General features: G+C 44.5%; 1 protein-coding gene across 1 annotated transcript in view; it reads left to right on the forward strand.

The window, feature by feature from the left end:
- Positions 1-402: 402 nt before the first annotated feature.
- Positions 403-12,866, forward strand: part of metrnla (meteorin like, glial cell differentiation regulator a) — a 29,341-nt gene continuing 16,877 nt past the window's right edge. Inside the window, exons 1-2 of the mRNA XM_078225419.1 lie at positions 403-909; positions 3,499-3,887. Coding sequence (XP_078081545.1) covers positions 812-909; positions 3,499-3,887 — 487 coding nt within the window. The 5' untranslated portion in view covers positions 403-811. The remainder of the gene's footprint in view (positions 910-3,498; positions 3,888-12,866) is intronic.

The raw sequence follows: 12,866 nt of genomic DNA on the forward strand, positions 1-12,866 counted from the left end.
GGGACCCAGGTTCAATTCCTGGCTTGGGTAGCTGACTGTGCGAAGTCTGCACGTTCTCCCCCAGTGGTTAACACTGCAGCCTGACAGTGCTAGGGACCCAGGTTCAATTCCTGGCTTGGGTAGCTGACTGTGCGAAGTCTGCACGTTCTCCCCATGTGGGTTTCCTCCGGGTGCTCTGGTTTCCTCCCACAGTCCAAAAGACATGCTGGTTCGGTGCATTAGCCATGCTAAATTCTCCCTCAGTATACCCGAACAGGCACCAGAGTGTGGTGACTAGGGGATTTTCACAGTAACTTCATTGCAGTATTAATGTAAGCCTACTTGTGACACCAATAAATAAACTTTACTTTAAGTGTGCCTGGAATAACTAGAGTAAATAGTGAGACAGAGAGAGTCAGCCACACTCAGTGAATTGGGACACGAGGCATCTTGGTGTGAAAGCTGAGATCCAAGCCAGGTTTTAGCAGCAGCTCTGCAGTGATCTTTGGGGTGGTTTTTTTTATTTGCTGTTTGGGGGTGGAGCAGTGTTTGGCCCGGGAGGGCTGACTATCAGCTGTAATGTAACCGTGTGACGTGGAGCTGAAAGTCTTTACTACAACAGAAAGTGCTGCAGTGAGGAAATGCGATGCCCTGTCATGCCTTGGCTTTGAGAGGGACGTGGTGTGCTACTCTGAGCAGCGCTCAAAGGCGAACAATAATGTAGAGGGGGGGAAAAAAAACAGTCTCTCGTCCAGATTTGACTTTGTTCTCAGCACCCGTGGCGATCGGAACCGAGAGGGAAAACTGGGGAGAGAGAGAAAAAGAAGGAAAGATGTTAAATTTAGTCTTGGACTCGGTGCTGGCAGTGCTGCTGGTCTGTAGAGCGGCGACATCGCAGTATTCCAGTAACCAGTGCAGTTGGAAAGGAAGGTGAGCAGTAACGTGTAACCTGACAGAGCACAGACAAGGCTCAGAGAGCACGGAGCTCACTGACCTGTGTCGGGATGTTACTATTAACTAGGGGGGGTGGAGGAAGCACATCTCAGTGTGGTTCACCAGCACTGTCTTGTTGCGGATTGAAATGGGGAACGCAATTGCCTCACCTCAGACCATTAACTGATGTTGGATGTGGCCAACACCTCTTTACTGTGTCGTTTTCAATGTCAAAACTGTGCCACTACATATATATATATATATATGTTGTGCTTTACATGTCCCCTGTTAAATGCTTCTTTTCAATAATTGAGAGACGTGACTTTTTTTGATTTATTATTGTCACATGTATGAGTATACAATGAAAAATATTTTTTGTGCCCGCTATACAAAGCAGAAAGGAGAGGGTGCAGAATGTAGTGTTACAGTCCTAGGTTAGGGTGTAAAGATCAACAATTTATAAAGTGTACACTATTTAGAAAATAACATGTACCTAGTTTCATTTCAAAAAATTACTGCCAATCTTTTTCTCTAACCTTCATTATTTGGGGCTGTTTTAGTATTTCTAGTTGGTGTTTTGTAAGACAGAGCCGTGAGTTTAATGAGCCGCCAGTGCCCTGTAATTTAATCCTAAAGTAACAAGCAGTTTAGATTCTCTCTCTGTTTTTAAACAGAGGAGACACCTGCAAAGCATCACGTTTACTTAGGAAAACCTTTTAAATGGAACCACTTTGATTAAATAGGTGTCACAAGGTGATATAATTATATACAGGTAGTTGCTTTCATGTATGTTTAAAACAATACCTTCAGTGTTCAAACGTTCTGGTTCTTTATTTTTGAAAAAGAAAAACTCATAGAAAATATTAATCACCTGTTGCTGTCCTCCTGTTAGACTTGCAGTGAGTGATTCACCCACATGATTCACTGGGGTTAAGATGTCCCATTGAGCAACTGGGATTTTGAAACAGTGCTGTTCCAAAAACAAAAATAAGGGCAACGATCTTTTGCCCGGGGATGGGCGGGGGGTGGGGAGAGAGGAGGCAGTCTGTGTTTTTTTTAAGTGCTGATGCCTGGATTGGAGATCTGTTGGAGGGAAAATTGCAAGCTCCGTAGTGCTGGGCAGTAAGGAGTAGTGTGTGTGTGTGTGTGGGGGGGGAGGAGGAGGTAGTGAAGAGAGGGCTGTTAGCTTAAACACAGTGAGGAGTGGCACTTGGACAAGGTATAGGGATGTAGTATTGTGTCCCCGGGGGAGGGGAATAAAATGAAGTAGCTTAAAGGACAAGTTTTGAGCCCCATTCAACCAAATCACATAACCTTTGTTTGTAGATTTTTTGATATGTTACTCAAAATGTGACATTGAACTGTGTGCCAGGAGTTCCTCTTTTACAAGAACCTCTCCACTCTACCTTCTAATGTGACCCATCAGATAGCCCCTCATAGCATGTAGTAGAATTCTTACCAACATATGAGTCTGCGATTTGCTTTCTCATCCAACCAATTCAAAATAAAAGGCTCAACTCATTCTTTTCATGTTAATTAGTCAAATGCCAAGGCTCTTTGTTTGCCCACCTTTAAAACCTTTGTGCATACTTGTAGTTACTGTTTGACATGCGGTTGTTATACCCTGGGAGGTCTGAGACGTCCTCCAGACAAAGAGAGTTTACTTTACCCAGGAGAAGTTTGCCAAAGCTAATGACAAGTGACCTGTTATCTGTCAGTACGTTTACAAGTGGAAGATAAGTCGGCTCAAAATAATGACCACTTAAATTAAATATGGCTTACTGCAATGTAACTGCATCAGCCAGCAAACGCAAATGGGAAGATAAGCTGTTCATGCTTGGTCCGTTTTTGCTTTAAAGTTCACTTATTCGGATTGTGCAAACAATGTAAGCTGACCTGAACATTGTGAACATATGTGCAATTATATCCCAGAAGAGCGAAAGATCCACAGCAATAGGAGCATCGTGCAAATACCGCAGATTGTTCTTTGTGGATTATAAACTCACACATTGCCTTTGCTATCTGATGCAAACTTTGAAGTGGGTAAGATGATTAAATGTCTTAAATAGCAATAACGTTTTTTTAAAAATATAAAATCAATCTAGTTCTTTGTTTTTGGAATTTCCTGTCCTCAGACAAACTTCTACTTAAAGCTCAGCACTGGTCAAATTCAAAACAGCAAAGCATGTGAGACTAAATTCAATGATTGAAGCAGAGATTTATTCCTGTTTGTTACCAATCTTCTCTTTTTTGCCCTAAGTACTTGAAGAGAATGTTGAGGGCTGGAGGAAGTCAGAATGAATGAAGGACTTTCATTTTACACAACCACCAAGTGCCTTCATCTATTAAACCTCTTGAATCATTACTATTTCACATCAGGATTTTCTGGTAGTCCTCATTCTAAGCTCTCTTCAATGTAATGAGATTGCTTCTTTTGTTTCAACTTTAGAGAACTACTAAAGAAATGAATGGGAAAGGATTGCTGTAAGAAAATCTCCACCAGGAATCCCCCATGTACTCTCGGTGGGACCTATTTACAACTTGCAAAAATTTTAATTGCTCTTTCCTTTGTTTTTCTTTCCCCAGTGGATTAACGCACAATGATCACTCCAGAGATGTAGAACAGGTGTACTTGCGCTGTTCTGAAGGTTCACTGGAATGGTTGTATCCTACTGGAGCCTTGAGGGTTAATTTAAGAACCAATATAGCAACATCCTCCTACAAAGACTTGACTGTCTGCATAAAACCTTTCAAAGACTCCAAGGGAGCTAATATTTATTTGGAAAAAGTTGGTGATCTGAAACTTCTTGTGAGCGAAGAGGACCATATCGCAAACAAGCTGTACTGTTTTGGCATGGACCAGGGGGCACTCTTTATTCAGGCCACTCCTAAGATGGACATAAGTAGAAAAATCACTGGCTTCCAGTATGAATTATTTAAAGACAGGACTGTTGCAGATTTACACAATGCACCAGGTAAGCAATATACCTAGGGTTACTGTCACAGCTTCAACGTTGTTCTACTCTCTGCTGTAAATTACTTATTGGCCATCAGAGACCAGTCAGTGATTAATAGCGGAAACATTTTTGACTTGAAATCACAGTTCCTACTTGGGGTAAATGGTTTGGCGAGGGCTTACAACACTGGCCTCCCTAGTAGTTAATGCAGGGCAAACACACACACGTGTGCGCGCACACACCATATGGAATGAAAATAACTTGTGAAATATCCAATTATGCTTGATGCAGAAATGGAAACCAGACATGCGATTGTTGGATAACCAACTGTTTTAATTGCCAAATCTTTCAAGTCCTTCTTAGCTTCAATCATTCAATCTTTTCAAAGGTTTTTTTTCCCCGTTTTAAGCTCTTGCTGTCACCCGGCCTTATTCAGCTGGGATAGAGTGTACTGTGGAATCATGTAAGGTGGCCACCAATAGCATTCTGGGATTGGCTGCTGGGAATGACTCCTGAATCATGCTGTGTCTCACTGTCTGTCCCAGAATTGAAGTGCTGCAAGGGGGAACTACACTCTCGCAATCTGCGCACACAAGGACTGACAAAATGGCTGGGATTCAATCACCTGTGGTCGAAGCGCTGTATTCATAACTCATTCGTAAACATGAAATAATAATGCCACTCAACCAGGAATTAGAATATAACACTGAATGAACCTGGTTTATTTTAATTAATGAGTGCCAGATGGAAAGGCAGTATACATAAAGTTTAACTCCAGCATGTATTTATAAATGCAACCCAACCATAAATAAACAGCAAATGGTATGTCCATTATGGTATAAGTGGGTTTAAAACTGATTTACTATTTAACTTTGGTTGGGTTAAATGTAATCAAAGCTGAGCTTCTTAAAACCCCAGGAACGGGTGGAGAGCTTGTCTGCAATGATGCTGAATACAGAAATATTTTTGATGCACTCATCTTTCAGCTCGCAAAAATGATGAGCAAACTGACAAATGCATCGTTGGGTGGCACAGTGGTTAGCATTGCTGCCTCACAGCGCCAGGGACCGGGGTTCGATTTCTGGCTTGGGTCACTGTCTGTGCGGAGTTTGCACGTCTCCCCCGCCTCCCCCCCCCCCAACCACCATCTGCGTGGGTTTCTTCCGGGTGCTCCGGTTTCCTCCCACAGTCCAAAAGACGTGCTGGTTAGGTGCATTGTCCGTGTTTAAATTCTCCCTCCATGTACCCAAACAGGCGCCAGAGTGTGGCGACTAGGAGATTTTCACAGTAACTTCATTGCAGTGTTGATGTAAGCTGACTTGTGACACTATTAAATAAACTATCATTGCTGTAGGATGAGAAGATCATGCTGGTAATAGGCAGTTATATTTTCTCTATTCGGAATTAACCTAATATATTTACAGTAACTAGGGTAATGATGGAAAGAGGTATGACTGTGAAAGATAAAAGTTAGTTTCCTTCATGTAAAGATCATTTGGATCAACTATCTCCTTAGTTTAGTTTGGCTGAACTCAGTTGCAGAGTTTTAGTTACCAATAGATGGCGCTTTCACATCAGAGCGGTTAGCAAAACCTTGTGAAGCCGTTACAGGTCTAACCTGTTCTGTCTAGAACATTCAGTAAAGTTAGTGCCTTTCTTCATTAACTTCAATCATAAGTGGAAATTGGGTCAACTTTTTTCTTAAAAAGAGATGAAGAATTGTTCAACTGGTCTGAAGAATGTGACTGAGATCTTGAAGAAATCGGCATCAAATATCAATGGAAATTTATGTTTTCAACTTTGAGTGTTTCCATGCCAGGGACTCTTTCCATTTGAATGCAGCAATGGCAAGCTTTGCACACATTCTTCATGGTGTCAGAGTGGAGAGGCTGACAGAGGGCAGGTTGTGCTCTTGGGTTGAGTCACGCATTACCAATTCATTCTAGGATGGAGTGTTCAGCATGCATTGGGGTGCAGTGCAAGTTAGAGGTTCAGGGCTCCATTTGAGCCAAATCAGGAAATGAAAACCATTTTGTAAGACTGCCAAACAGCTTGAAGTGGTTTTATGTTGGAATGAATGGGTTTTTATTTTTTTTCAATATAGTTCTCAACATCTGTTTACCTCCAGTAGAACCAGATTTAAATTGGGAGCCTGCTCTCAGACCACAGTCAGCCCTTTTAAGATCCAACCTTTTAAATATTCAAAATGCAGACATCTGCATTTTCACAATCCATCAGCTCCGTTCCAATCCCGTGCAAAAATATGCCCAGCAGGGTGCTTCTAATTCCTTGAATAAAGGAGCAAAAATAAGATTGCATTCCAACCCAGGTCATATTGCTGAATCATGCTTGTCTGTGGCACTGTAATAGTGAGTGCTATAGAACAACTTGGTTTTTAATTCAATGCCCTTGTTGGGAGCAAGTTGTTCCTCTTGTGATGCCATGCTTTGACGCATTGGGCTACCTATTTGTCTTGTCATCTCGATCTCAAAGCCTGCTGCCTCACAGTGCCAGGGACCCAGGCTCGATTCCCGGCTTGGGTCACTGTGCGGAGTTCTCCCCGTGTCTGCGTGGGTTTCTTCTGGGTGCTCCAGTTTCCCCCCACAGTCTGAAAGACGTGCTGGTTAGGTGCATTGACCGTGCTAAATTCTCTGTGTACCCGAACAGGCGCTGGAGTGTGGCGACTAGGGAATTTTCACAGTAACTTCATTTCAGTGTTAACATAAGCCTACTTGTGACACTAATAAATAAACTTTAAACAAATCTGGTTGCCAAGTCCATCTGTGGAGTGGATTTGACAAGAAGAGATATTTGTGTATGCAGAAGGTTTTTGCATACACATATAATAACCTTGCTTGTGACTCGATGTTCAGGATGTCCACCCCTGCCTCACTCCTGGCTCGCAGGGTGGTTTTTTTGTAGGCCATTAATTACATTGCTGGTCCGAAAGGACATCCCACATCTAACTGGAACAAACGTATGAACTAGCTTTCACGAACTTTCGTATAATAAGATGTTAAATCATAGAAACACTGCAGTGCAGAAGAGGCCATTCGGCCCATCAAGTCTGCACCAACTCTCTGATAGAGCATCTGACTTAGGCCCACCCCTCGCCCTATCCCCATAATTTCACGCATTTGCCATGGCTAACCCCACGAACCGACACATTTATGGACGTCAAGGGGCAATTTAGCATGGCCAATGCACCTAACCTGCACATCTTTGGACTGTTGGAGAAAACCGGATCTTAAAAGACGCACTCTGCAGCGAAGAATAGTGACATTCTTCTGATATCTTGACTAGCGTTTATCCCCCAACCAACGTCATTTAAAAAGGATTATCTGGGAATTTATCTCATTACTGTTTTTGGGAATGACTACCACTTTTCGCTTGGACAGTGGAGTACTCTTCAAAAGCATTTATTAACTGTGTTGCATGTTGGGAGGTCCTGCCGATATGAAATGTGTAATATACATGCATGCTATTTTCTTTTTCTATTTTATTTTCTTTAACTCTCCCTTCAATTTCTGATAGTTGATTTGATTTATTATTGTCACATGTATTAACATACAGTGAAGAGTATTGTTTCTTGCGCGCTATACAGACAAAGCATACCGTTCATAGAGAAGGAAAGGAGAGAGTGCAGAATGTAGGGTTACAGTCATAGCTAGGGTGTAGAGAAAGATCAACTTAATGCAAGGTAAGTCCATTCAAAAGTCTGACAGTAGCAGGGAAGAAGCTGCTCTTGCGTCGGTTGGTACATGTCCTCAGACTTTTGTATCTTTCCCCCCACGGAAGAAGGTGGAAGAGAGAATGTCCCGGGTTCGTGGGGTCCTTAATTATGCTGGCTGCTTTGCTGAGGAAGCAGGAAGTGTAGACAGAGTCAATGGATGGGAGGCTGGTTTGCGTGATGGACTGGGCTACATTCACGACCTTTTGTAGATCCTTGCAGTCTTGGGCAGAGCAGGAGCCATACCAAGCTGTGATGATACAATCAGAAAAAATGCTTTCTATGGAGCATCTGTAAAAGTTGGTGAGAGTCGTAACTGACATGCCAAATTGCCTTAGGTATAGATTTAACATGAAGACTATCAGTCAGTTTTGTAGATAACTTACAAATCTCCTCATCCTGCTCTCCCCAGAGAGGTTCTGGGGCATTCCGCATGTACTGGTATTGCTTTGTTCATTTCACACACAGTTCTGTCGGATGGCAGTCTTGCTGCTGGAGAGAATCCTACCTAGCAAGTGAAGAAATAGTAATGTGTCAGAATTTAATCAAATAACAGGAATGAAGTGCTTTCAAAAGGCAGAGATGCTCTTTTGAAAGTAGCAGCACTTGAAACTGTCCTGTTCCCATTTGTACATTCATCAAAAGGAAAGTTAAAGAAGCTTCAACAGGTCCTCCTGGTAGCGAAGATATAATTTAGTATAAGGATGAGTTTAGTAATGAGTACTCCCAGCTGAACGAGCACTCTAATATCCCAAATCGTTCAGTACACCAAAGAATCTTAAAATATAGTCACACACCGGCTCAAGAACAGCATCCCATTTTTGATTGCTGCCTTGAATAGTTAGTTCTTGTGTCTCATTCATTTTGGTTGTAAATTTTGTGGCGAACTAGCTGCATTTGCAGTTATTAAAACAAAGAGGGTGACTGCCATGAAATACAGCATTGGACGCAAGGTGGTAGTTTCATCATTTTGTGGCCATATTCTCTGTCCAACCATTTTTAACCCCAATTCCAGTGAAATGCTATTAAAATTCCATTACAACTTGAAGACGCCCCTAAATGAAATCAGATTTTTTTTTTTTTAGTTTGATGGTGGCACAGTGGTTAGCACTGCTGCCTCACAGCACCAGGGACCCGGGTTTGATTCTGGCCTTCGGTGACCGTCTGTGTGGGTTTCCTCCGGGTGCTCTGGTTTCCTCCCACAGTCCAAAGATGTGAAGATTTGGTGGATTGGCCGTGCACAATTGACACTTGGGGCCCGATTTTACCAACAATTTGCACCCATTTTCGGGTGCGAAATCGCAATGAAATCGGGTGTGAGGCCTTTGTCGCGATCTGCACCTGCGTCCGAGCAAATCGCGACTTTACCGCCACCCGATTCGGGCGCGGAACGGATCCGCGCCCGAATCGGACGGCCCAACGATTTAAATGAATTAGCATGCATTTAAATCGATTTAATGAACCGCCCGCCCAACTCTATCATCAATTCTCATTTTACCTGCTTCTGTTCCGTTCCGGATCCGCGCTTTTAGCGACCTGCAAAATAAAAATCCGAAGCCAATTTTTATTTTGCAGGGGAACCTCCGAAGCGGGTTCAGAGCCTGCAACGGCTCTCTGACCCAGATCATCCTCTGGTGGGGGGGGGGGGGGGGGGGGAAGGAGGAGGTGGGTCAGATGTATCTTGGGGGTGTGGGGGCAGAGGGCTGATCATTGTCTAGTGGTGGGGGGGGGAGGCCCGATCGCTCACTGGTGGTGGGGGGGGGGGGGGGGGGTGGGGATGGATCTCTGGTGGGGGTGCAGGGGGGTCCGTTGCCACTCTGCGGGTGATCGGTGGGGAGGGAGGGGGGCAGGGGTGTCCACTGCCGCTTTGCGGGCGATCCCTCTCCCCACCGGAGGAATGAATCCCTCCTGGAGTGGATGCGCGTCCACTCCGGGAGGAGGGATTCGTTCCTCTGGTGGGGAGGAGGGATTGCCCGCAGAGTGGCAGCGGACCCCCCCCCACCAGTGAGCGATCGGGCCTCCCCCCACCACCACCAGACAGTGCTCAGCCCTCTCGCGCCCCCCCCCCCAAGAGATACATCTGACCCGCCTCCTCCTCCCCCCCCCCCCCCCCCCCCCCTCCTGCCGAGATACATTTGACTGCAAGACCCCAGACTGATTAGAGTTCCAGGTTCAGTGAATTGCACTAGACAGGACAGCAATCAGATTATTAACTCTGCTTGAAAATACTCTCCACTGCCCAGGATTAGCTTGGATTTTTTGATATAGATCGATAAGCAATCTCCTCTCTGAGAAATACCTGAAAGATTCATTTGTCTGATCAAAGGTTTATATCAGTGACCTGAGACAGCTGGCTATTGTTTTCTGCCTTCCTTACAGCAGAACCTCTCTAAAACTCCCAGGCTCTCTTTCACCTAATCGTGGAAGTCATCACAGGGTTACAAGATTCCATCTTCCTGTGACTACCAGAATAAAATTAGCACAGGAGCGAGTTCCAGTGCAAGGCACGTCAATGATCCGCATCACTGTCCCACCTCCTCTAGCTCCCCCCCCCCCCCCCCCCGCCCCAAGAGATACATCTGACCTGGCCCACCCCCCACCCCCCAGAGGATGATCTGTGTCAGAGAGCCGCTCTCTCCGCTTTCTGCTTTCCCCCCCCGACCTGGGCGTGTTTTTTCAATTTTTTTTCGAACTGCGCATGCGCAGTTCAGAGTTCCGATCGTTCCGGCAGCGCTAAGCCCTGCCCGCAGCGTGGATTGGACTGGAGCCGGCTGAGAGCGTATGGGGGCGTTTGAAAGCAGATTTCAAGGTCGGATCTGTACTATGCCCAGATTCGGCACTTAGAATCAAAATGGTAAAATCGGGCCCTTCGTGTCCAAAGAGGTGCAGGTTAGGTGGATAAACCATGGGAATGTGCAGAGTCACAGGGATAGAGTGGAGAAGAGGGCCTGGATGGGATGCTCTTTCTGAGAGTCGGTGCAGACTCGATGGGCCAGATGGCCTTTTTCTGCACTGTCGGGATTCTATGGTTCTACTGGCTCCAGGTTCGCTGCTATTCCTAAGGTTTTGTTTTCCTTTTGCACACTGCTGGTGAATAGGATAAGTTGTGAGGGCAGGCTACAAAAACTGAGACTCCTTTTAACAAAGCATTGAAGCTGGATCAAGTTTGTATCTCCAGTACGATGCAGGTTCTTTTTGGCTAATTATGGAAATTTGTCAGGATATAGAATGACATATCTGGAACACAAGTGGAAGCAGAATCCACAGTAGCTTTCGACAGGGAAAAGAAAAACATAAACCAAGCTGTAAGGAAAGGCATGAAATTGGGAGTAAATGGCTGGCTAGGTGACTTAGTGGTTTACACGGTTGCCTCACAGCACCAGGAACCCAAGTTCGATTCCACCCTTTGGTGACTGTGGAGTTTCCACGTTCTCCCCGTGTCTGCGTCAGTTTCCTCCGGGTGCTCCGGTTTCCTCCCACAGTCCAAAGATGTTCAGTTTAGGTGGATTGGCCATGCTCAGTTGCCCCTTAGTGTCCCAAGATGTATCTAGGTTAGGGGGATTAGCAGGGTAAATGTGTGGGGTTATGTGGTAAGCCCGGGCAAGAGTCAGTGCAGACTCAATGGGCCAAATGGCCCCTCTGCAAGGTAGGGATTCTATGATAGCTCTTTTAGCGGGCTGGCATGGATGATGGGCTGAATAACCACCTTCCGTGCTGCAAAAAACCTGCGGTTCCGTGATTGCTATTCAGTGACATTATAGACTTCTGATATAGTTACAAGTCACAACACCTGGATGCACTAAATTATTCCTAGAACGTTTCTCACATCCCCCATTTGCTGGACCATAAACCTCTGTAGATGGATGGTAAGATCTTAATAGCAATCTAACTTTTGGAGATTTCGATAACATCTTTAAACTTGGGTTGTTTAAGAATGCCCTGAGGTCTGTTTTGACCTTGCAGGTGCTGAATGCCTATTGACACAGAATCGGTGTAAATATTAAAGTATGTAGGTCCTTGGCAACACAGGACTAGTAATACAATGGTTAGCAACACCTGATCATTGCTATTGGGATGCGATCGTTTTACTTTCCAGTGGCTATTATGAAGAAAAGATACCCTGACCTGAAATCAGCTTGGACTAACTAAGAGCTATTGGTGTATTTGTAGAATATGACTTGTCACCAATGCTTTATGCGTTGCTCTTTCTGAAGCATTTATTATCGACGCTAAAACTTGTCCAATCATCTTTGCTCCAAATTTAACAGGGAGGAGATTTTTCTGGTCAAATGAAAGTATTTTAGTTGTCTGATTGATTGTGTTGTTTTTTCTCAGCTGCACGATTAAGATGTAATCAGAAAATGAGTTAATAAGCGTACAGCACAAAAAAGTGGGTTGGAATCAGAAAAATAACTGTTATGCTAGGCTGCTCTTCAATTATAATTTATCTAATTTTTCATCTCGAGGGCAAATTAAATGCAATAACTCCAGAGTGTTATTTCAAGCTTGATTTACTGCCCAGCAGCATCTGATTATGAGCGAGAAAGATTTTCGGTGAGTTTAAGACTTTCATGTATTCTGATTCAGTAGAACCTCCTCCTACTGTGGGACATGCCATTTTTTGTATAATATGTTAAATCATAGAATCCCTGCAGTGCAAAAGGAGGCCATTCGGCCCATCAAGTCTGCACTGACTCCGATAGCATCTTACCCAGGCCAACCCCCCACCCCCACACTTACCCCATAATCCCACGTATTTACTCTGCTAATTCCCCTAACCTACACATTTTGGGACACTAAGAGGCAATTTAGCATGGCCAATCCACCTAACATGCACAGGAAACTGGAGCACCCGGAGGAAACCCACGCAGACACTGGGAGAACATTCCAACTCCACACAGGCGGTCACCCAAGGCTGGGACCGAACCCAGGTCCATGGTGCTGTGGGGTGGCAGTGCCAACCACTACGCCACCGTGCCACCACTCTGAGGCACGGTTTGCTCTCTCAGGTCAATGTAAAACATCCCATTGTACTACTTCAAAAAAGAAGCAAGGAAGTTCTCCCCAGTGTCCTGGCCAATATTTATCCCTCAATCAACTTTTTTTTAAAAAATGGGTTATCTGGTCATTATCACATTGCTGTTTCTTGGAGCTTGGTGTGCTCAAATTGGTTGCTGTGTTTTCTGCATTACGCCAGTGATTACACTTCAAAATGTACTTAATTGGCTTTAAAGTGCTTTGGGATATCCTTTGGTTGAGAAAGTACT

This window comes from Mustelus asterias, chromosome 12 (assembly GCF_964213995.1).
Source record: "Mustelus asterias chromosome 12, sMusAst1.hap1.1, whole genome shotgun sequence".
Lineage (NCBI taxonomy): Eukaryota > Metazoa > Chordata > Chondrichthyes > Carcharhiniformes > Triakidae > Mustelus > Mustelus asterias.